Raw genomic sequence first — 23814 nt, 5'->3', positions numbered from 1 at the left:
TTTTAGTTCAATGACAATTTGGTAAGAAGAGGAAAAATAATCTACATCAATTTCACATTAAAGGAGCAAGAAATTGGCTTATTAAATAGGAGGAAAAACCTTTGCTTTCTGCGCTATTGAAAAGAAATACATTTTAGGCTGCAACAATCAAAGATTCAATTCAAAACTCAAATTCTTCCTCTGTAACTCTAGCCTATTAGACTTGATTGACAAGTGAAAGATGACAAACCTCACTGGTGTTGCAGACATCCAGGACATCAGAGAAAGAAGTAGAGGAGAGGAAGAGATGGATGAGAGATCAGGGAAGAGTTCTAAACCATAGCCACAGATCTAGAGTGGGTAGGAGGGGAGGAGGAGTGTGGTGGGTCCTCTAGCAGGAGGAGGGGCTTAGCAACAACAGGCCAAGAGGAACCTGGAAGGGGGTTGACCAGTATTTCTCATGCTACCTGCTGCCCCAAACACACGAACCTAGAAAGACATGCAAGCTCCTGCTTTTCTGCTTTCAGTGCTCATTTATTTCACCCAGAGTATACTGCAAATAGCTTATATCTGGTATCAGCTGACGCATCTATGCTTCAGACTCAGAGCTTCATATATCAGCTGTCAGGATATCAGCTGAGCATTAAGAGGCAATTGTTATCATGCAAATTATCACAGCTACTTCACACATCTTGCAGTTACTTTCAAGTCAATGCTGCTAACGTAGCTCCCCCAGATCATCCTGACCTCCCTGTATCTAATGATTTTTACAAAATCTAATCTTCATATGCTTTTTTATTAGTTATGGGCTGGATTGTGCCTTCTAGCAGAATTGCTGTTGGTGCTCAAGTCCCTTTGGAGATGCCTAAAAGATTACACTTTTCCACCAAATCCAACTATATGGAAATACTTCCAATAAATTTACAAGTCATTGACAAATGTGTTTAATGGAAATCCTACTATGAGCACTAATAGGATTTCGTGTTATGAAGTGTATTTAATCAACAAATTTAAGGACACTTCCTTAAAATTCTGGGGTTTTTTTGTTTTTTTCCCCAAATCATTGTAATTTTACACTCACACAAACCGACAAATCTCCCTTCAGTCTACACTAATAAACTCACTCGTCTCGAATGGAGCCGAGCATCAGAATAAATGCCCCACAGTGCTTCTCACAGCGTTGGTCCCAGTTAATTTGTGACTGTTTAAACAGACAACAGTCCCTCTCCAGCTCCCTCTCTCTCTCTCTCACACACACACTTTTTTTTCTCCCCTTACTCTTCTGCCCTGTCTTTCTCTGGGCAGTCAGAATTCTCTGTCTAATGCAGGGTAATGAGTTTAGACTGTGAACACTAACAAAGTCTATATAAAGCTCTGGCCCATTGAGTGGTGACAGAAACTATTTCCACACTGGTCTAACCAAACGTACTGCCAAACACCCAGAATTTGTAAGCTTCAGAACAGTGTAGAGCAGTTAAACTGGGTCAGAGCAGCGTGGAAGAATATGGTGTGAATACAGTTCTGACTCCAAAGGAAAATTATTACAGTGAACAGCTCTGTTCTTGGATCTACTAAACTCCCACACTGCTTGTGGGAGTGTTCAACATAACCGCTTAATCTTAAAGAAATCAGGTGGGAGGTGGTATTCCAGGTGTCCAGAGATATTCATGTCCATCCATATTCTTCACAGTACCACTCCATGCAATGCTGAGAGGATTTGATTGGGGCATTGTCCACTGTTTCTCTTTCTCACATAAAGCAGACAAAAGAAGACAGTCCCCATCAGACGGGGTCCCACTAGTGGAAACACTCCATCTGGATTAGGCAAGAGCGTAGGCCTCATGAGTGGAGGACACATGACACTGTTTTGCCTAGAATACCTGCACTGTTCTTCAGACCTTCATACATTAAATGTGTCCTGAAAAACACATTTTTTGGATGTTATCGTGTAGCGTACATACACGCCACATGTGTTGTGATTCTGTAAAAAAAAAAAAAAAAAAAAAAACAACACACTGAAAAAATTGAAGTTGACATAAGGTGATGATGAGATGATCCTGATGTTCCTAAACAAGAAAAGGCACAATGATTTATGAAGAGCAACTGAACTTTGTTTGCCAATGTTCTCATTCAGAACTTTATTTCTCTAAAATAATTCTTGGATTCATCCATTCAGTCAACTCTTCTTAGCTCAGTGCTGCAGCTGGTGGGGGAGTGGGGGGGTTTAGGTGCCGGAGCCCAACTGTGATAGGACAAAAGCTGAGGCACACCCTGACTGGGTCAGCAGTCTATCGCAGGGCCATCACAAAGAGACAGACAACCATTCACACTGTTACATTCACAGCGTCTGTGACTGTGGGAGGAATCTAGAGAACCCATACAAAACCCACACAGTCACAGAGAACATGTAACCTCCACACCGCCCGGACCTTCAAAGCCAGGACTTTCTTGTGCTGAGGCGAACACCTCTTGCAAATCCTAACGGGTTCACTGTGCCGTCGCACTTGAGTTGTGCAGGTCGGAAAAAGTTAGAGAGCAGTGCTCTAAATGGTCCACACCTTGAGAGACCTTTCCATTTGTGAGGACGAATACAGTCTGTGCAAATGGATGTCACAATGACATTTAACTCATATTCCATGAAACCACACATTAAGAGTAATGGGAGAGAGTTTCAAAGACGCGTTTCCTTAAAGACACTGCACAGGACAGCCTGAGACTCAACTCAGCATCAACAACAGCAAACTGAGAACAACCTCCACATGCTTTAAAAATGCAACATTAATGTTCAGAATGATTGCAAAGGTGGTCAGCATGTAGTCATTATGTGATTCTGGATTTCATGCTCATCGGTTCTTTGTTGCTGTTCTCTTTAAAAGACACAGTTGTTTCTGTGCAGCACTGCGTGCTGAGGGCCAAGCATTACTCTATTGGTCTCAAAGCAGCAGAGCTAACTTGTATTTTCCCCAGAAAAACAAAAAAAGCACCCAAAGGATTCACCATAAAATCATCCTAAACACAGCATTAAGACTTTTTACAGCTGCAAGGCTACTGCCTGTCCTCTAATTTTACTTTCTCTTCCTCTAAACTTTCACACATGTCATGATGACAAGCTAATGGGATTTGCCAACATCCAAGATTCGACCTGAAGATGTCAGTGTGCACACATTTGTATCTGTATCTCTGGCTTACCTTTGTTCAGGTGTGAGTTGGCTTTGGTTTTGTCACTGAAGCCCTGGCTCCGTCTGTTCCCAGCAGCACTGACCGAGCCTCTCGGTGGGATTTCACTGCCAGCAGTGGACACCCTTGTTGTGGGGCCAGGAAGTCTGATGAATAGATAGAAGAAAAGGAAGAAAGCAAGGCAGAAAAAAGAGGGAATAAACAGGCCAAAACAGTTAGCTGCTTTATGACAAACACGAGTTTATGAATCTAAAGCAGTTTTATTTTCCCCCACACATTACAGAGATACATTAGGTCACTGCAAGCCTATAACACAAGCACACAACTAGGCAACAGACTGTAAACTAAGATGGGAGGGTATAAGATAATTAGATTTATTACACCAAGCATTGTATGTGATTAAACCAAACACATTAGAAGGGTAAGTGGCAGTTGTAGAACAAATCACATTTCTGAAAGAGGAAACCACATTCTACAAATACCAAAATATCCTAGTAGCATACTTGTTCTGTTTGTTTTGAAACTAGTGATAAAACTAATATAGTTTCAAAACTAATTAAAGCATAGTTAATAGTTTAATAAAGGAAAGTGCTACACAAACATGCTTCACTGTTTAGAGGAGTGCAATTTGCCACAAAGGATGAGCTTTAAAAAGTAATCTGCACAAGCGTGCTTTGTTTTCTAAACCGTGTCTCTGTGATGATGTGCACTGAAGCTGATGTACCACCCTCAATAGGCTGTAGAGGACCCCAACATCCACGGTTAATTTGTAATATGAACTTTTTGACCTACTGTATTGATTTCCTGGGTGAAGTGGTCTCTGTTTGCTTTCCAGAAGGTCAAATATACCTCAACCTCATGGCTACAGTAACCACAATAGGACTGCCCTCCTCTTCATGTCTTTCTAAATGCTTCATACTATTTTAGACTCCTTTCTAACAAGGCATTTTTCCAAACCTATTCCTGACATGTGTAGTTTTCTATTTAAAATTGCAGCTTTGGTTTTAAACTTAGCTTTTGTTTGCTTTTCTTGCAGCGTTGCAGCAACCCACCCCCAGGGTACACCTACACCAGGCTAATGGAGACAGATAAGCTTGCAGCAGAGTGGACAGTCAGGCTGAGAGCGGGTCCTGGGAGAACTATGAGCTCAGATTACACGTGCTCCTCCTTATTTTCCCCACATGGACAGGATATCGTGACTGTGGATAAGCTTTGGGGGAAGTTATGACACCTTGATTTCATTTTGCAAGCCAATCTATAAAGCGAGTTGTAATCTAACAGGCTGTGGCACACAGACTGCTAATGAAATGCTAATTGACCATTGGCGTCATCATCACCATCTTGGGATTGAGGCGGATGCTTGATAAGCAGATTACAGCGGTCTCACTCAGCTCTCGTGTGCATTATAGAAACTCTCATTTCCGTCTTGCCATTCACTTTGAGTGACCACTATTTATCCAGCCGTTGCAAGGTAATAGCTTTAACCACATTATTTAGGCTAGAGTAGTCTAAGATCATTTCAATTATAGCAGGGCCAGCAAGTCTACTACCTTCCCCCACTGGACTGAGTCTGTCAGGAAGTAATTCAATCTAGTGGTTACATTAAAAAAAACAAGCAACACTTTTTTCTTAAATTTAAATTTTCATATGGGCTATAGTGTGAAAAAAATCCCAGAATAAATCTACGTCGCAAATCTTTCTCTTTCTATACTCTTAAAAGTGCAATGCAGACAAAGAAAAGTACCTAAATATTTCTCAAAATGAAGTACTAGTGCTAACAGCACATCACCACTTGGATACAACCAACTTACCAAAAGAAAACCCTTCAAAAAACAGTGTGCTTACACGAAATTAACAGGAACTTATTTTGCACAAAGCACGGCTAGCTCTCTCTGCTCTTGCAGGAAGCGCACATAATAATCACAAAGATGACACGTGTACAGCAATTCTTCGCTTCACTTAGATTCTTCCACACTGATTATATTCAAAAGCGCCATGTTTTGCTGTTAACTCAGTATGTTAATACTGAGTTAACAATAATTTTTATTCCAAAACAAAGAAAAATAGACCTTCACCGCAATATTAGCAACTAGCATTAATATAAACAATTCACATCTTTAAAATCTTTTAAAATTTGCTATCAGATGCTGCCAGAGAGTGATTTAAATCTTAATTAAGATCAAACAATTTTTTAAAAAAGAGTTTAAAAAGTGTTTTAAAAAATGATGTAGAATAATTGTAGTTGCACATGCTGACCAGAAGAGGGGGGCATTTCTTTAGTTTGGTCAGGTGCTGGAGCCGGGCAGGTGCAATGCAAACAAATTCTGGGATGGGGCAGCATGCAAAACTAAATGGTACATTAAATTTCAAAATGCGTTATCACATCATATGATGCTCCATGCTATAAGGCGGCTAATGTGACTGAAAAAGAAAAAAAATAAGACCAAAGATAAATATAACATGTCTCATTACAGACCTGCCACAGATTCCTCTGTGTTAATTATTAATGTCATATTATATGGGGGATTGCAGGAGCACACACGCGCACACACACAAGCACGCACACACTTACTTAAGGGTTATCTAAAGGTCTTCTACAGCCCATTAAGCAGGCCTGCCAAATGAGGCACGCTGCCAGAGAGACGGGGCCTTCTGAAAATGGAGCCTGGAGCTTTTGTTCCTATCTGCTCCAACACTACCACTCATGCATAATAGATAGTGCTTGTAGTAGAGATTGCCCTTAATCACAGACAAAGAAACAACATTAAACTCATTACAGCGCGAAAGAAATGCTATCCTTGATTAGGGGCAATCTCAACCTATTTCCAGGAATTGGACAGAATAGGAGGTGTGGTGGAGGAAAGAAGGGAAGGAGAAAGAAATTAGAAAAGCACAAGAGCTGACCTAGAGGTCTTTTTCTGACCAAGGGAAAACTTGAGTAGTTTACTTTGACACCCATCCCTAGAGGAGAAGAAAAGAGAGGAAAGATATGGAAGAGGACAGAGACAGTGAGATGTCAGGTTTAGAGTTATAAATGACAAAAAGTGTGAACAGGAAGATAGAAATGTCAAAATGATGGATTACAACAGCAGGCATGTCAAGAAAGTAAACACCACAGGGAAAAATTTGTTCACTCCAGTTAGCCTCACCTGGACTGCATCTCGGCCTGTGCTGCTTTCTGGGAATTGATGGCAGGAGTCCCATGCAGAGAGTGGCTGAGCTGGGCCGGGGCGCTGATCTGCTGACTCAGTGGAGGGTGTGTGCTCTGGGACTGGGCGGCCAGTGGGAGGGTGGGCTGGGAGTTTTGCCGTTGGGCCTGCTGCTGCTGCTGTTTGTAGCGGGACAAGCTGAAGAAGAGGCCAAGGATGGCTTTCAGATTGCCATTCCGAATCTCTGAAGGTCAGAAACAAGGATGGGGTGAATGATTTAAAAGAAGAAAAGCAGAAAAAACACGGGGAGATGAAAACAAAATAGAGGATGAAGTTTGCAACATTTTTTCACATTTACCATACTAGTGCTTGGAAATTAAGATACTGGGGTTTTTTATGATTTCATGGCATTTTGATTGTTTCCTTATATGGAGATCATTTATCACTCGATTGCTTTTCAAACCATATGTTCTATTCTATTGTAGATAGAAAAACAGCAACATTTTTGTAATTTCAATGTTTATCTCATACTTCATTACTTTACTGTAGCATGAATCAGTATGTGTATAAAGCTGTATAATGCATTAATCCATTTAAAAGTCCAAATTTATGCCATCCTTTCCAAAGTTGTCCAGTGAGACATATTGGTGTGTCTTTGCCAGCCCGATTCTGGGCCCTAGGCCTTATTTAGGTGGTCAGCTCCATCTGGCATCTCCAAACTGGCATTTCAAATATGTCACACTCTGTCTAATTCCTCTGTCTAATTCTGCTGCCTTTAGCTCTCCTTCTAGATTGTTCTTGAACTGCAAGATACACCTCAAAGTTCTCCTAACAGAACAGTGAATGGACCCCATGTCTTTCGTGCTGTAAAATGATGCTGCTGTTTGATTCAGCTTTGCATTAGCACCAGTAATAATATTTTCTCTCAGTTCCCTGTGTGAATTTCTTTCTTTTTTTTCCCTTTCTTTCTTTCTATCTTTTTTTTTTTTTTTTTTTACAACAGCTACATTTAAACATCATTACCACTGTAAGCTTTCTGGTACATTAGATATATGTGTTGTGAAATCAGCCCTGAATGTTTTCATTTGCATTAATACAGAGTTTCCTGGAGAGAGCTTGCCAATAAAAAAAAAACTTCAGTGTACCAATCCGGAGGTTTTATCTTTCTCACGGCATCAGTTCTATTTAGTAACTAAGCCCGAGCTTGATTCAGGATGAACTCTCAGGTTCCATGTGAAAGAATAAATCTGTGGTTCCAGCTTACCTTCTGCAGACAGACCCTGGATGTTGACTCCTTTAGCTGCCAGGAAACTGAGGCAGGCATCTATGTTCTCAATCTACACAGAGAGAGAGAGTCACAGCTGCATGATTCTTCATACTGTACATTTACATTGAAATTTGCATCATGGTGAAATATGAGAACACACACTGATTAGCTTTTTGCATGGCTCTCACAACAATAACAAATCTGGGGGAGTCAACATAAGGCAAAAGGTTGGCATCATAACATCTTAAGCAGTAAATAGAGGTCAATGACAATGATAGAACTGTTGGGACTGCAGATCGTATATCATTTAATAATCACTGATCTGACAGTTTGGATGACTCCAAAAACAGTTAAGATGGAAAATAAGCTTTTCATTCAATAATGTGTTGTATTCAACTTTGGATTCGTGCTAAAAAGTCATCATGACAATTTTTTGGCAAGTTTTATGTGATGAGACCAGTGTGTTAAGTGTTTACACAGCGCTGCATTTAAAGGCGTTTTGTGGCATTTGGGATATCAGCATTTATAACAAACAAATGGCACTAAAACCACACATTTCTGGCACATATAAAAGTATGAACTGGTGCTGAAGAGTAGAAGAGAGAGTCTGTATGTACAGAGATTGCTGTGCCATACTAGAGAAGTAATTTGGACCACATAGTGACATAACCAAAGCAGAATTCAAACCAGGCACACTTACATCACTTGATCTATGGGGAAGCAAACATCTATAGTCACTCAGTTGCTATGACAGCAGCCTTGGCAACCTGAGCAGACTGCTGAGCTGTCACTAGACTGTGAGAGGATTTGATAGGCAGACAGGCTTTGTTTAGAGACCATGTGACCCATTATACACAGAATCTGCTGGCTGGCGCACCTTATCGTAAGGTAAACCGCATAAAACAAGTCATCAAGCAGGGTAGAGCTGATGAATGACTGTGCGATCAAAGTGTACCAACTGTTGTTGTTGGTGGGGAGCAAACACACAGGGTACAACAAAAGATATATCAGTATTATACAGTCATTGATCTCTCATATTACACACAGAGTTCCTAGCTGTGTAGAAGTCTCTGCAGAGCAACTAATCAACAATAAAAACTGTTTAAGAAGTGGAAATTTTAAACTGCACACAAAGGTTAGGGAGGGGCCGAATCTTTTCAGAATGCTATTTATTCACAGAGTAGATTTCTAATGCACTGAGCCTAATCTGCAACACTGCAACACTGTATTGACAAAAAACTCATTCTGAAAGCTTCAATAGAACTTTACAGCAGAGGGTGGGAGCACAGATACACAGCAATGATACCGCAAGTGGTTTCAAAACTAAATACATATGAACTGTGTTCTTTGTAAATGAGCCTGGGTGTGGGCTGCAAGCAGAAGGGTCCTGTACAGTAATGATTAATGACATGATTACACTTAATATGCACCAACTAAATATAACCTGACCTACAGCTCCCACTGTGCTTCTCCTGCTAGGAAGTCTCTGGCTATGAGGTGACGAACTCATTTACATCTGCCTCTGTAAAAACATAGAAATGTCTGACAGCAAATGTTGTAGGTAAATCCATGAGTGCACTACTGAACCACAGAAGCCACAGAATTACTACTAATATTGCTGCCATCCTGTACTATGTCACATTTAGTTACATCCAACCAGCAGTTGGGGGACATGTTACAAAGTAACTTGTTTGAATACTTGGATTCCCTTTTGGGGTGTACTTCACTTCTTTTCTCTCCTTCTATTATGCTTTGCGCAGTGCAATACTGTAGCTCAGATAGCAAAGACGGTGTAGAGGACAGCATTTACGTCATTAAAGTATCAGCATTACACCCAATTTGCATGTGAACAAGGGCAACATCATCAAGGTGGAATGTCCAGGCTACTGTAATTGTCAGTCAGCAGCAAAAAACTTGAGCAGGAAGTACTCCTTGCTGAAGGACTTGCTAGCACTCCTTTATCAGTCAACCCCACAGTCATACTGCTCTTAGAGCCACATTATTATCAGATAGACCTGCTACTATGATACTATGAATTTCACAATAATGTTACAACCTCTAAAAGAATATTGGATGTATTATTTCAATAATACTGGCTTGATAACAATTTCTTCATTGCTTTCAGTGTTTGAAACAAGCTCCAAAAATATCTGAGCCATGCCAGTGTGTGAAGAGTTCATCTGACTTCAGGTCATCGGCTGAATTGAAAATGCACCACTGACTCTGCTGTCATTTCCATGACCTCTGACCTGGGAAACAGCTGTTAGCAGGCCTGGCACATGCTGTCCTTCAACGTAATACAGCAGTAAACTAAGGAACAGTAGGAATGCAGGTTATGGTCCTCTCTGAATACTGCAGGGTCCTTAAAAATAAACCTGTTGAAAACCTTTAATACCTTGGGCCTAAACTTGTAAGCAGCCTTTTATAGTTGAAGCTTAAATAGCAGTAACCCTCAGAATGTATACTTCAGTGAGACACCCCGTCATAAGTGTCATGGTCAGGGTAAATATGCTGAAACCTCTACTGCTATTTAAAACATGTAGGAATAACAGTTTAGTAAAGCTGGCGGAACATCAGCTATAGCCTGAAATCCTACTCAGACCACTCACTTCCACTAAATATATTTTCTAATTACTGTATATCACTGATTAGTCCATTCAGGATATTTCATGAGTTAGAATCGGATCAAAGGTTGTAACACTTGTTAGGCAGGGTGTTCCAATGTCATAGAAGTTAAACTTAGTTTAAGGCTGGCCAGGAATCTAAATATTATCATCCAGCTTAAAAGAAAATGACTGAAACAGCATTGGTTAAAGCAGACTGATATGGATGATCACGTTAGTACTGTTGACAGGATTTGCAAAACTTTGCCAACAAGAGGAAAGAGGAATGCAATGTCTGTGTCTGTCACTACTTTATTTTTTGGGTCACTGCTTTCATGAATCTGCTCTGCACAAACTTTGTACCAAGATAACCGGCTGATAAATGATTGCAGACACACTGAGGTGAAAGGAAAAGTGTAAACGAAGCGCCCACGCTGCCAAAGGGCAGTAAGCTATAGCCTCAAAATTTAAAATGGTACAGAAGAGAATCTACTGAGAACCAGAAAAACCCCCCCCACCTCTAAACAAGAAAGCGTTCACTTTCAGCACAAGACAACAAATCTGCAGGGAAGCCCATACCTGCCTGAAGGTGTGACATGTTCCTGCAGTTAGCCTCTGCCCAGCTTCACACCTCGATCCGAGCTACTGTCACCTCCCTGCTCTGCTCGGCTCCTGGCAGCGTCAGTGCACGGCTAGCCGGCCAACAGTGCTCTGAACAAACATTTCCTCCCATCACAGGGCTGCTATTGTGTGTGTGTGTGTGTGTGTGTGTGTGTTTTTGCGTGTGTGAGTGACAGAGAGAGAGAGAGCAAGTGAGAGAGCAAGGGTGAGAGCATGTGAGTGAGAAAGACAGAGAGAGAGAGAGAGAGAGGAAGGAGTATGCTTGAGCAAGAGTATTATGAGTGTGAAGCAGGATTTCACTGACAAGCAGCAAAATGGCTCTTACATTTACTGTTTACATGTCAGTCTTCCAGTCATAATAAAAGCAGAGCACCAGCAGATCAGAGTGACCAAAACTAGGCTATAAGATTTAACCAGATTGATGTACTACAATAAATGTGAGAACTCTAAGACTGACACCTGCCTTCTGATGAGGATTATAGTTTACCACAATTTGAGTCTTGCTTTTGAATTTACCTCTATGCTTTTCTATTTGCTGGGATTTGGGAACAAAGCACAACATCATTACAGCAAGAAACTGTGAGACCATCTGAAACACTTCATCACTTCATTTGGAAGTAAAACTGAAATTATGAGCATCAAAATCCCAATAACAATAAAATACCCTACTTTACCCCTAACTATGAACGGTCAAAGTTAATCCAGAAGCTGGTCTGTTTGGGTACATTACAGTTTCCCATTAAAAGAAAAAAAAATTGTAAGAAACTGAAATCACACATTCTTTTGCAAAACAGCAGTTAACAAATTAAATTTTTCTGCTTCAATTAGGCAGGAACCTTTTTTTTGGCTGAAATGTGAAATTTTAGAGAAACACCTTATGCTTGATGCATTGGACCTTTTTTCTATTATGTGACGACACAAGCTTTGTTTCCGGGCAGCTCCATGTCATTTGACCTTTTGACTGTTGGTTCTTGTAGAGTCTGGCTGCGTGTTAAGACTGTGAGCCAACACGTTGCATCAGCATGTGTGTGTATCTGTGCGTTGTTAAATCCATCAGTGTGTGCCCTCGCGCACGCACACACACTTTCACCCACTCAGGATGTTTCATGGATTGCATCTAGCCACCCACTTGCAGAACTTTGACACGTACCTGAGTAATTCTTTCTATTCTGACAGAAAACCACGTACGCTCAAGTTTTTAACAGAAATGTTCTGGCGCAGCAGCAGCATGAATAGACACACCATGATGCAACTTCACACACATCGGTGTAACAGGGAGCACACTGAGCCCTCTTCCATCTGAAAATTCATTTTTACATACTCACTGTTGTGTTTGAGAGCTGAGGCAGTCATATTAGGATATCTGTGCTATTGTTAGTTGACTGTTATGTTTTAATTGTTCCTTCGAAACAGTTTGGATTCAGGCTAACATTGGCTTGCACCAACACAAACTGAAATTCCCCCAGGCTTTCATCTTAAAAGGCCACATTTTTCAAAGTTTAAATGTTCCTGGAAAAAAAAGCCATTAAAAACTGCTGTGTCATATCTCCCATGAATAGACTAATTGTTAAGCCACACATGAGCACAGTGTATGTACAAAGGCTGGACAAATAAATACAAACACCTTGTGGAACATTACATGATTACCTCTCTATCACAGCACCAGGAAAAAGTGTTAATATTATATGGAGGCAGCTTTTGATTGAGAACAGTTGAACTGAACTGCATTATTCAGGGTAACGTCGCTCTTATTTTATCCCACTGCTATAGGTGCTCTTTCTTTTGCAGCCCACGGGTCAGCAGAAGTCATGTGGAAGACACAACATCTCCAGGGTGAATAAAGGTCTGTGCCGGCTGAAAAATATTATTTGGCTTCTGGTATATTTGGTATCTTAGCAACAGCAACTCTGATTGCTCATTCTCTCCAATCCACCATGTGATCACCTGAGCTCTGACCAGCTGACACACTCGGGGATTTCTCTCTCAAACGCACACAGAAAGTGTAACGCCTTATGATCAAACATTAACCAGCCTGTTTAAGCATTAATCAAACACCTTCTAGTTCTTGCCCTGCGTACCTGTGTAAAGCTCCACCAGCTAAAACATCAAAAATAAGCATCCATGGACACACCAGCACAATTCTGTGTACATTTTTAGATTGAATAAAGCAAAATAAAGACACTGCAGGGTAAGGTGCTTTCTCACCTGATAGAATCCAATCTCAAACCACACCTGAAGGTGAAACGCGCGGTGAATTATAAAGAAAAGCTCAAGTGTGCAGACAGTTCAGCACATAAACATTCATTCTATGCTTCATCAAGTCCATTAAACACCTGGTCCTGCTGGTTTCTAAACACCTGTGTGGCTGTCTGTCAGTCTACTTCCTCAATTCACCCTCTTTATTTTATGGCAGATTGGTGAGAACCAATCAGTCCAGCACACAGAGTAATGAGAACAGAGGGACGGGGGAAAATGAACAGCTCCCTAAAAGATAAAATCAAGACAGAAACCCTTTCACACTCCCTCTGTATTCACATCTTGGACACATCATGTGGATGCCATGGGTTTATCTGTGTTTTGAAACATGCCGCGTGAATCTTGAATCTCATACGGTGATTCTGGCTTTTGAAAATTGCTAACACTTTACTTTTTAATTTAAACTACTTTCAACCAGAGGGGGAAAAGGGGGTGTCTCATTCAGGGGGGTGCCTGAATGAGACACCCCATGTAAGCATGTCTGTGTGTCTCCCTATGTGCTGGGCCATCCTGGGATGTTTTAACAGCTCACTGTCAAATCAACACCCTCAGTCTGGACTAAACCTGCACAGACAGGCAGGCAGACGATGCACACGCACACGCACACACACACACACACTGTGGCAGACTGGGTGGCAAAGGGATGACCTGCCAGGGGGGTTTCTTTCAACAAGAATGTGACAGTTACAGGCACTTGCGCGGATAGACAGCAGGTGAGTGAGGTGAAAGCACTACAGTTTATCCCACTGATGGAGCTTATTTCCATTTTTATTCATTCAGAAGCCGAGCTTGAGTCAAGTGCTAGTGAATGGCAGCAGATTTTTTTTCGATAGAGTTTGAAAACAATGAAATCAAGTGTGGTTAAAAAAAAGAGCTCTCTCACTCCTCTAAACACTTCTTCTGTTAAATAAACTCTCAGAACCTCTGTGTGTGTTTGTTTTGACAGCACTACGATACACAAAGCAGACATTCTGCATAATTGCTGTGGTTATGCCTACCCTTAGCGCTGTTTGAATGCTTCAGATTCAGTTCTAAAGCCGACACAAATACTGAGACTATACACAGAGAATCAATCACATTCACATACATAGACAAACATGCGCACATACTGCAACATCTGTGGGTCTGCGTGCAAAGTTAAAACAAGATTTTGACAACTGCTTTCCATTAAACAATTCCCACTGACTGAATGAACACTATAAAAACAGAGAAACAAACCATTTCTTTTGACGCAAACAGAGTCTATGAAGAATCACAACACCATAAAAGATACACCATCCATTTGGAACCACTTGTTCTGTCTCAGAGGTAAGCTACAATCCTCTCGCCTTGAAAAAGAAAAAGCTGCTGTGCCACATGAGCTGGATGCGAAAGAGCTCTAAACAGGATGTTGATAAGAAACCCACAGAGAGAGACGTCCAGACCACCAAGACCAAAGTTTCAAGATCCTCGGTTACAGGAGAACTGGGCGTGTAATCACGGCTAATGGGAAAGACCTAACTGATAGCTAAGTGGAGATGGAGTCGAGACCATTTTCAGTGGGAGTTAATAAATGTTTTCAAACACTATGTAAAAATGTAAAAAGTGTATACTCTATGTTGGTGTTGTTCCTGCATCATCACAATAATGCTTGTCCAGGATAAACAATGCAACTGAACAATGTGCAATTAATTTATGTTTTTCTTAGGTCATTATATTTTATATAAAGTGTTTCACTGATTCTGGTTCTAGTGAATTTACTCTCTCACACAAACACAGCCGGACAGAAAAAACACGTTCAAATCAGTGATGCTCAGCAACCCAAAGAGAAGCGTGGATAAACCCCTTCTCTCTGTTTTCAGGAATGATAAATACAGAGCCTACCGTGAGCATCATAGTGTGAAACCTCACTCTCTACAAAAGGTCAGAATTTTACAGAAGCTCTCAAATATATAATTCATTCTGAAATAAATGTAATAACATGGCAGGACATAGGCGACCTCCATCAAAAACAAATGAAATGAAAACACCATCAAATGCTAAAGAAGAACTATAATCAGTCAGAGCAGAATGCCCTCATAAGTTCCGTAATATGGCTCCACTGTGGGTATGTGTGTGCAGTGACGCTCAGGGATCAGCTGTGCTTCCTCCTCCTTCTCAGTTGTTAAATATGGGTGTGTATGGGTGTCTCCATCATTCTCTCTCTGGTGCTTTGGTAGGCTTCAGTAGTCTGGCTGGTGGCCAGAAATAGTCCCCTCAGCTGGCACACTGTCCCAATTTATGACCCATTGCATTCAGTGGAGGGCAGCCCTGCTTCGGGATGCTCAGTTCATTTCCCACAGAGAGCACTAAACTGTAAAACCGCTAAAATGCCACCAGCGGTGTCAAGGAGGCAATCCCACCTATGTATCTTCTAACTATCACTGCAGACAAAAACACATCGTAACTGGCTCTAAACACTTCTTTTTTTTGAATCAGTGCTGATATTCTCCATCTGCTTTTACCCCTGAAGATGTGAGGAATGCTGACTTCTTTGGATGTGTATCATGTGTAACATGAAGAGGCAAAACTGGCCCCAAAACCAAAGCTTGCGATGCTTTTAACTGAGAGCCAAATCCAGAAGTCTGAGCCAGAGGTTTCACAGATGACTGCCCACCATACCACAAAAGTAAAAATAAATGGGCTAACTATTCACATCTACAACTATTTACCAGGGACTTTTGTGCCGCAGTTTCTAGCGAGGGCCACTTAAGTTGATCAGATGGGACTTCAAAGAGCTGGGTTTGTTTCACACAAACACGCAGGTAAATTTCTCAACGTTCTGCCAAAACAAACTTGGTAGGTCACTTACCATCTGAGAACGGCTCTTGGGACAGCCATTGATATCACCAATCTTCTCATTGGCTGAGGAGAGACAGAAGAGACAGAAAGACAAAAAGAAGAGATAATGAGAACTCTTTTCAGGCGTGTTCACATGTAATCCTCTCCTTTATCCCGATGTGTGTGTCTGCAGAGAGCAGAGGTGTTCATGCCAGTGACTGGGATCCCCCCCCGCTCCTCCTTTCCTATCCCCTCCCGCTGACACATGAAATGCTATCTGGTCACAGCAAATGGGAACGGGGCCGTTGGGGGCCCGACCAGGAGTGTTGCGCTGCTGTGTGTGTGTGGTGTCGAGAATCATCCCTCCCGTCCATTAGAAGGCCCAGCCCACAGCAGCTGAGACACAGCCCTCAGCTCACAGCTGACAACTGTGCTAACAGCACAGACTCCTGCATCAGGAGGCACGGTGGAGACTAGAGGGCAGCTACATGTCAGGACCACATCCTTTACACCCTACAGTAGCACAAAACACTGTTCTTCCAGGGAAGTGGATGGTTTTGTTTTACAATTCACATATGAAAGAACTGTGGTCAGTTTTAGTGGAAATGACGAAGACTCCTGGGATTACTGGGCTTTTATAAATAGCTCCCATACACTTTGGACTGTGATGTAAAACTGATTTAATTTTCAGTTTATGCCAATTTAAAAAAACAAAACAATAAAACATTGTAGTAGAGAAGACCGGTGACCTGCCCAGGGTGCACGCCACCTCTCACACAGTAACAACTGGGATACTCTCCTACACCCTGTGACTAGTGGATAAATACCGGAAGATGGATGGATGGATTGACTTTAGCAGAGATCATAAGGTAAAACATTCCAGCTGAAAGAGGGCAAAAACTGGTGTTGAAAAATTGGTGGTGTTATCAGGTCAATTAGGTCAACATGCAATTAGAAACTTCAACAACTCCACCCATAAAAATGTAAAACCATTCTCGTTTTAAAGTCCTCCTTGGGCAACACTGCTATACTTGTAGTGCTGCTGTTATTCGCTCCATAGAAGTCCAGCTCTGACTCCTTTTACTGAAGGTCTATGGATCTCCTTCACTGTTTCTTAAGATGATGACCCTAAAGCCTGAATTTTAACTTTGGAAAAAAAAGGAGGTGATGAAAAAAAATTGTTTTTAATATGTTGTATATTTTGTACACACAATGGTGCACAACAGGATCCACTGCAGGTCTCGTGGTTTCTGTTCTCACGCTGAAGCATCAGGGCATTACAGTCCAACTCTACTTTGACGGTCTGACCATGAAGGACAAATTCTTGGTGCAAGATAAGTGAATGTTGTAAAACCCAAAAGAGCAAACATGCTCCTGGTGGCCCTACTGATCTTTGTGGATTGACACCGATCCTGCAAGTCTGGTCAGGTTTAAAGAGCAGTTGATGTTCGTTTCCTGCCCAAGTCTGAGGTCTGTGGTGAAATCACAGGGTGCTCATACAAGTGGTCAGTAGGAGACTTATAAGAAGTGATCTAGAAATAGCAGCAGCTCAGGAAGAGCTCGAGAGGTCAAGATGACCTTCAAGGCGAGGGGTTTTTCACTTTTATGAACTTGGTATTACAGCATGTATTTGGATACTACCTCTCTTTATGTGCATTTAAAGCACGTCATTGTCATACTGAGAATTGAAATTTGGCATGAAGCGATTCCAAAATAGTTTAGTGCTAACAAGACTATCAGTGATTTAACACTACTACTGTTGGCTTTGGTTTGTGTGCTACCTAAAAATTGCACACTGTAGACACCAACACTCACAAGAGACACGTTCTGTGTGATTTTGGGACACACTTAAAACTAAAACTAAAAAACATACTCACACAGTTTATCTTGTGAATACTGAGCAAATAAATAAACAGTTCACATTCCTGCAGCTGGGCTATACAACAGCTAGATTACTGGAGAAGACTAGAAACAGAGGACAGAGCCATATCTTAATTTTTTGTTGAATTTCACCGGACAGATTACCCTCTGAAATATTCATAAAAACAACTGATGATGAAATCGATCTGGAGGCTTGTGTGAAGGTCAACCCTGACCTTGAATCTAAGCAGGTCAAAGAGCTAAACAGGTGTCATATCCGGCTAGGCCTCTGAACTTGTACGGCTGTTCCAACACCAGCAAGCTGCTCTGGTTTCATCACACTATGTGGGTATGAGGTTTTCCCAGGAGACAAGAGGCAGCAGGCAGAAAGGAGGTACAAAACAGGTGAATGGATGGCTCTGGTTGGAAATGATTTAATCTGAGAGCAAAGCTGTAGCCAGCTGTCACCTGCACTGCATTAACATCAGGTACTTTTTCCACAATGCAGAAACTCAGGAGCCGCCTTTCACTTATAAAATTCAGCAAAACTTTCACTTCTTGAGCTCCAAAATAGTCTGAATAATCAGGTTCACTGCTAATGAATTATTTAATACTAACTGAACAAACACAGAGGAGCAAGACAGACCCTGTTCAACATGTTACCCAGTCAAAACATCAAACTTTCATAAGAATAAATCATAAAAAAAACACCACCACATCCAGGCTGGAAAGTAGCATTAGAACAGTTCCACATTCTTGTGTCAGCATTTATGCTTGTGCATATCCCCAAAGGAATATAATGCCAACCTTGCTCTTTAGTAACCATACAGGTGTGAAAACAACTGCATTTTGCTGGAATCCTTCTAACAGATGAAGATTCGTATAACCCAAAAAGACCTATAATGTTCATTCAGCTTTATATAGTGCCAAATTAAAACAACAGTCGCCTCAAGGTGCTTAATATTGTAAGAGACCCTAGAATAATAGAGAACCCCCCCAACAATCAGACAAGGCCTTATAATCAAGCACTGGGCGACAGCAGGAAGGAAAAACTAAATTTTAACAGAATGAAACCTCCGGCAGAACCAGGATCAGGGACAAAGACATGAACTTCACGACCTAACTCAAAACACAATCACATGCAACAACTGATGTAGTGTGAGAACAGTAAAAGTCTTCATAGCATAAAATGTACAGAATCTGGGTCAGAGACATGGGGGAGGAGCAGGGAACAGACAAAGTCACTGACATGCTGAATCACCGGTCAGCTGGTGTTTGCCTGTTTTAGCTGCAAGGCTGCCGGCAGATGAAATGACAGGCTGAGGACGGCCAGACAAGATGACAAGACTGATGATGATGATGATGATGATTATTTTACAGATGAGAGCATGGGTCAAAAACACAGACGATCAGCAGTGGGTTGAACAGCTGCATACTGTGTATAACTGCTGTTGATGAGTTATAAGCTTTCTTAATTTGATTTAGGATCATAAGACTCTTTGAGAACATAACTGAATCAAAAACATGCTTAACAATACAAACACGATACAAGACATTGGTTTGTAAAGAGTTGAGACACAGTAAAGCACAAACTTCAGAAAGTTTAAATTTGATTTATATTTATATTCACTCTTCTAACTGTTCTCCTTTCTCTTCTATACATTCTCCCTGTCTACAAACTGTAGTTCACTGACTGTCTATAAATTCATAAAAGTTTTCCTCAACAATAGTGTTTTTCTCCTGACTATTGGCCCTTTGTGGAAGTAATTACTTCAGCTGCAAAATCTACTTTATAGTTCAATATTACATTAGATAATAGAGTAAAATGGTTTAATCTTATCACCTCAACAAAAGAAGAGTTTGTAGTTAATGATGACGTTTGGAAGCGACCATTTATTTGGTAAAGGTCAGCCGTATCTAAACAAGTAATGACGTGGCTCGCATTTTTCTCCAGCAGTCACTTGATCAGAGCTGGCTTCTTCCAGCAGGGCCTGGAATCAGAAGTTGGTTTCCTTACCTACGACCTGTATGATCTCAGCCAGCAGCACTCCGTCCGTGACGTCTGTTTGCAGGTCCTTGATCAGACGCTTGTGTCCTGACTTGGCGAGGTAGTGGTTGGCCCAGTCCGTGTAAATCTGCGGTCAGACACAAACACGAGCACGGTGTTTCAGTTACGTGCCAACAAAAATAAAATTCTGTCCAAAACAGGGGCCGACCCCGTCAGGTCGCCCGTGTGTTTCAAACTCCATAAACACTTGAAAAACTACAAAAGCTATAAATGGATGAAGCAAATTTACGACTAATAAAATAACAGCATGCTTGAATGGGAGCAGAGTAGCCCTCTTTTCTTTTGTTGGGGGCTCCGATCTGGCATATATCCGCGTGGTATTCAAATTGGGGCCATTGTGCTCAGCCAGGGCATTCATCTCGGAGCACACGGCGGCTGTTTTCAATGGGCCATGCTGACATCACTCTCTGGGGACAGAAAAGACCCTTCACCGCCTGGGGGGGAGGAGAGGACACGGGGGGAGGAGGGGGGGGTGTTGGTAGAGAACGCATCTGAATAATCTGAATAGCTTCCTTCATAATTAGCTGCAAACTCTCTCTTTTTTTACTCCCTCTGTGATCATAAGAAGTGAGTCTCTCTTTCTGAGGAGGTGAAAAAAAGAAGCGGCTGAAGAGAAGTTGTGCAGAAGGCTATTCCTAAAAATGAAGGAGATGTTTTTTAAGAAATGGATGTGTCATCAATCCATCGTGATATGCAGCAATGTCCGGCTTGTCTGTAAACTGCGCAGTCTCTGTGTGACAAGTCCAACATCAGAGGAGCCCAAAGGGATTTGAAACATGTGCTTCTAAATAAAGACACCTCTCACTCCATGTCTCACTCTTGCATTCATACAAACTCAAAGACCTGCAGTCCACTAAGACATGACAGGAAAGTGGCAATCAGCATGTTTAAGTAACTGTCAGCTTTCTGCAATAATCTCATTTCACTAGCTGTTTTGACAGCGTTTTTAGTGGATAAAGGTGAATGGCTTAAACTTAGGGGTTTGGGGAAGGCCTCAGAAGGAACTGGAGGCGGCTCCCAGGCCTGGCAGAACAAACAGCTTGTAGAACTGGGGTATCCATATATAGATAAGAACCGGAAGGGGCGTGTTTGGAGGCGTGGTCCCAGTCCTGAAATTCAGGCACTTTATCTCCAACTCTTCGTTGCCAAGTAAACTAGAAATCCATCTTCAGTGACTGGATCCTCCATCTCTTAAACTCAGCTTGGTGTACCCCTCAAACTGATTTTCAGAGAGATGTTCCTTCTCTGCTTTGTACAAAGTTTCTGCTTTTGATTAATCTTTCTTTTACACGGAAGAAAATAATGATTAGTCAGGCTGACAGATTCTTGTATTAAGATAATGGGATGCAACTCAAACACAAAGTAGTTTCTGCTGGCATAAATGTCAAATTCCAAAACTGATTCATTTACAAAATCCAGACACACAAGCAAGCGAACTTCGTCAGTACACACGTCACTGTGAAATTCAAGTCTATCTGTCAGTCCTCAGTGAGTGCATGGCATTGTATAGGCCAAGCCTAAAAGCACATGCTTGAGGTGAGGCGTGTGGCACAGTTGTGACCCTTCTTTCTTTGAATTTGCACTGTAAACAAACCTGAAGCTTTTCTGCCTCGACAGATGAATCACTGCTCTCATGAAGTCTTACAACAGGTGCGAGCACTTCAAAAAGATTCATAAACACGCACATCCGTACACTCATCATCACGCACAAGCTCAAACGCAAAAGGTTTACGATGCAAACACACGACCACACATTAAATACAAAGCGCCTCGGAGCGACATTTTGAAATTACACGGGCTGCATTCCCAAACGCAAACGCACGGTTACAACAAAAAAAGTTCTGAGTGACAGGCTGAACTAAAAAAAGCCTTTAAGCTGCCGGATTAGACGATCCATTCACACTCTCAGCTGGTTGTGGAAAAAAGGAAGTGCAATCTTGAAGAGCTTTTGTGTGAATGTGCAAGCGCTCTTTGAAGTAGTTTCGGGCAGGTAAATGGAGGGCTTGGATTGCAATTAAAAATGAGGGGAAATGGGTAGCTGTCATTGAAGGAGCTGAAAACCAGAGGGGAGGTCAAATAGCCCGAGGGCATGTGGAGAAGGGGGTATGGGCTTGTAGCAAGGGGAGAGATGAGTTAGCAACAGGTTGCTTTTAAGTCCCGAAAGAGACAACTTTTCAAAACACACTTTATTTCTCTGATGTTTCCAACTCAGGCTGCTCAAGCTTCAAATGCAGCAGGTAAATGCTGCATTTGAAAAATTTTCATTTTAAAGAAAGGCTTGATGCAACTTAGAGCTGCGTTCAAGAAGAAAACTTAACAGTGACCACAGGGATTTTGATCAAAAAAGAACATTTTGAACTTAAGCAAATAAATATTTTAATATATATGTGAAAGGTCTAACTTGCAGTACAACTTCACAAAAACACCACCTGGGAGAGACCAAAACAGAGATAAAAGGATAGCAAATACTGAACTTACATTCACCATGTCAACAGAAACTCAATTAAGCATTAATAACAGGGCCATCCACAGTGATGCATCATTTGCTTCAAGTTTCACCCCGCTGCTATCCAACTGAATCAGTCAATATAAGTCAGATGCATCTACATCAAAGACCTCACTCATAACTGGAACTTTGAAATAAACAGGAAAAAGAAAGAATGCAATAATGGGAATCATGTGTGGTAAACCACACATTTATTGGAGCTTCTGTGATCTGGAAGTTGCTTAAAGAAAAAGTGATGGGTGATGAGAGGCAGACATCAGATCTGGGAGGCATTTTAACAGGCTGAATACTTTGTGAAAAGAAATATTAATTCCATATTGATTCAATATCCATCTATCAAACACAGATGAGATACAACAGATTCCGGTTCAGTCTTTAATTTAAACCACTGTTAATAATATATAGACAATTTAATCACTAAGGAGATAAGAAGATAAGTAGTTAGCATTATTACACGGGGCAGTCCCGTGGTATTATTGGCATTTCTGTGTGTAGCTGGTCACTGAACACACAGTACACGTACCTACCTTATTTTACTTGTAAAATCTTCTGTAAGGTCAGGGGTCAAATGTGACATGATATTTGGATGCACGCGATAATGTGATATTTAGAATCCCCCAATGCTGCCAGTACAAACAAAGACAATAAGAAATTTATTTTTAAATAGCTCTATATCACTTTGACCTGATCAGGCAAATCTATTGACTTTAAGGGAAATGTCAGAGGTCAAATGTGAAATATTTTAAATATACCCCCACCTGTAAGAATCATAGTTTCTAAGTTAGAAGGTTTTTGTCCATTTCAGACCAATAACTCACTAAGTGGAGGACCTGAAAACATAACCTAGGTAAAAAAAAAAAAAGGATTTTATACACATAAACTACCAACCTCCACATGACTCATACTTCTTCATCTGGGTGTCCTCTGAATACATCATTTATAATACTTGAAACAGGGACTTATCATGAAATAAAATACAAATGACATTGTTCCATAAATCTGAAAGGATTTACACCAACATAATAACTTACATGTTCTGTATCTCTGGTACATGTATCTGCTAATATCATGAAAACCATCCTATTAATAACTTTACTTCCCTTGGGAGAGCATACTTCTCTTATCTTCCTCACCAGTACCGTCGCAGCCATATGTCAACAACAGTGTGGCAGTCGGGGATTCATAACGTGGAGATGCATCTTCTAAGATGGAAAATCCCTCCATTACCCCCTGATGGTAATGGGGGTCGTTTTAGGAGTTGTAAGTTGGAGCTGTGGTAAGGGACGTTCCCATCATCAGAGAAAGCAACATGACACTGACTCATTCACAATGTCACGGACTTACAGAAACTGTAAAATGTGGTCTATCAATTCTACTGACATTTTGCTTTGGGAATATGTCGCCTCCATAAACCAAATCTGGGCCTGCCGGTAGTTTGCATCTTTCTTTGATATAACAGTAACAAGTAGCAGAGCAGTCTGATGGTATTTGGAGAGTTACAGATAACTACTGTTTTTGCCCCGGGCTTA

At 41.3% G+C, this 23814-nt stretch overlaps 1 protein-coding gene across 5 annotated transcripts in view; it reads right to left on the bottom strand.

Annotated features, from left to right (window-relative positions):
- The window catches only part of nav2a (neuron navigator 2a), a 209517-nt gene that overhangs the window by 53935 nt on the left and 131768 nt on the right, over positions 1-23814 (bottom strand). For 4 of the 5 annotated variants that reach the window (XM_039603162.1, XM_039603226.1, XM_039603266.1 and 1 more), the window contains 5 exons: positions 19729-19846; positions 15883-15935; positions 7570-7642; positions 6306-6549; positions 3169-3302 (listed from right to left, as the gene is read on the bottom strand). In XM_039603162.1, coding sequence (XP_039459096.1) covers positions 3169-3302; positions 6306-6549; positions 7570-7642; positions 15883-15935; positions 19729-19846 — 622 coding nt within the window. Of the gene's footprint in view, positions 1-3168; positions 3303-3948; positions 4052-6305; positions 6550-7569; positions 7643-15882; positions 15936-19728; positions 19847-23814 lie in introns of those variants that run through there. The other variant, XM_039603347.1, reaches the window with a different exon arrangement.

The sequence above is a fragment of the Oreochromis aureus genome, linkage group 1 (assembly GCF_013358895.1).
Source record: "Oreochromis aureus strain Israel breed Guangdong linkage group 1, ZZ_aureus, whole genome shotgun sequence".
In the NCBI taxonomy this organism is placed as follows: domain Eukaryota; kingdom Metazoa; phylum Chordata; class Actinopteri; order Cichliformes; family Cichlidae; genus Oreochromis; species Oreochromis aureus.
The sequence above is the reverse complement of the archived record's forward strand: the minus strand, read 5'-3'. Positions and strand labels throughout refer to the sequence as shown.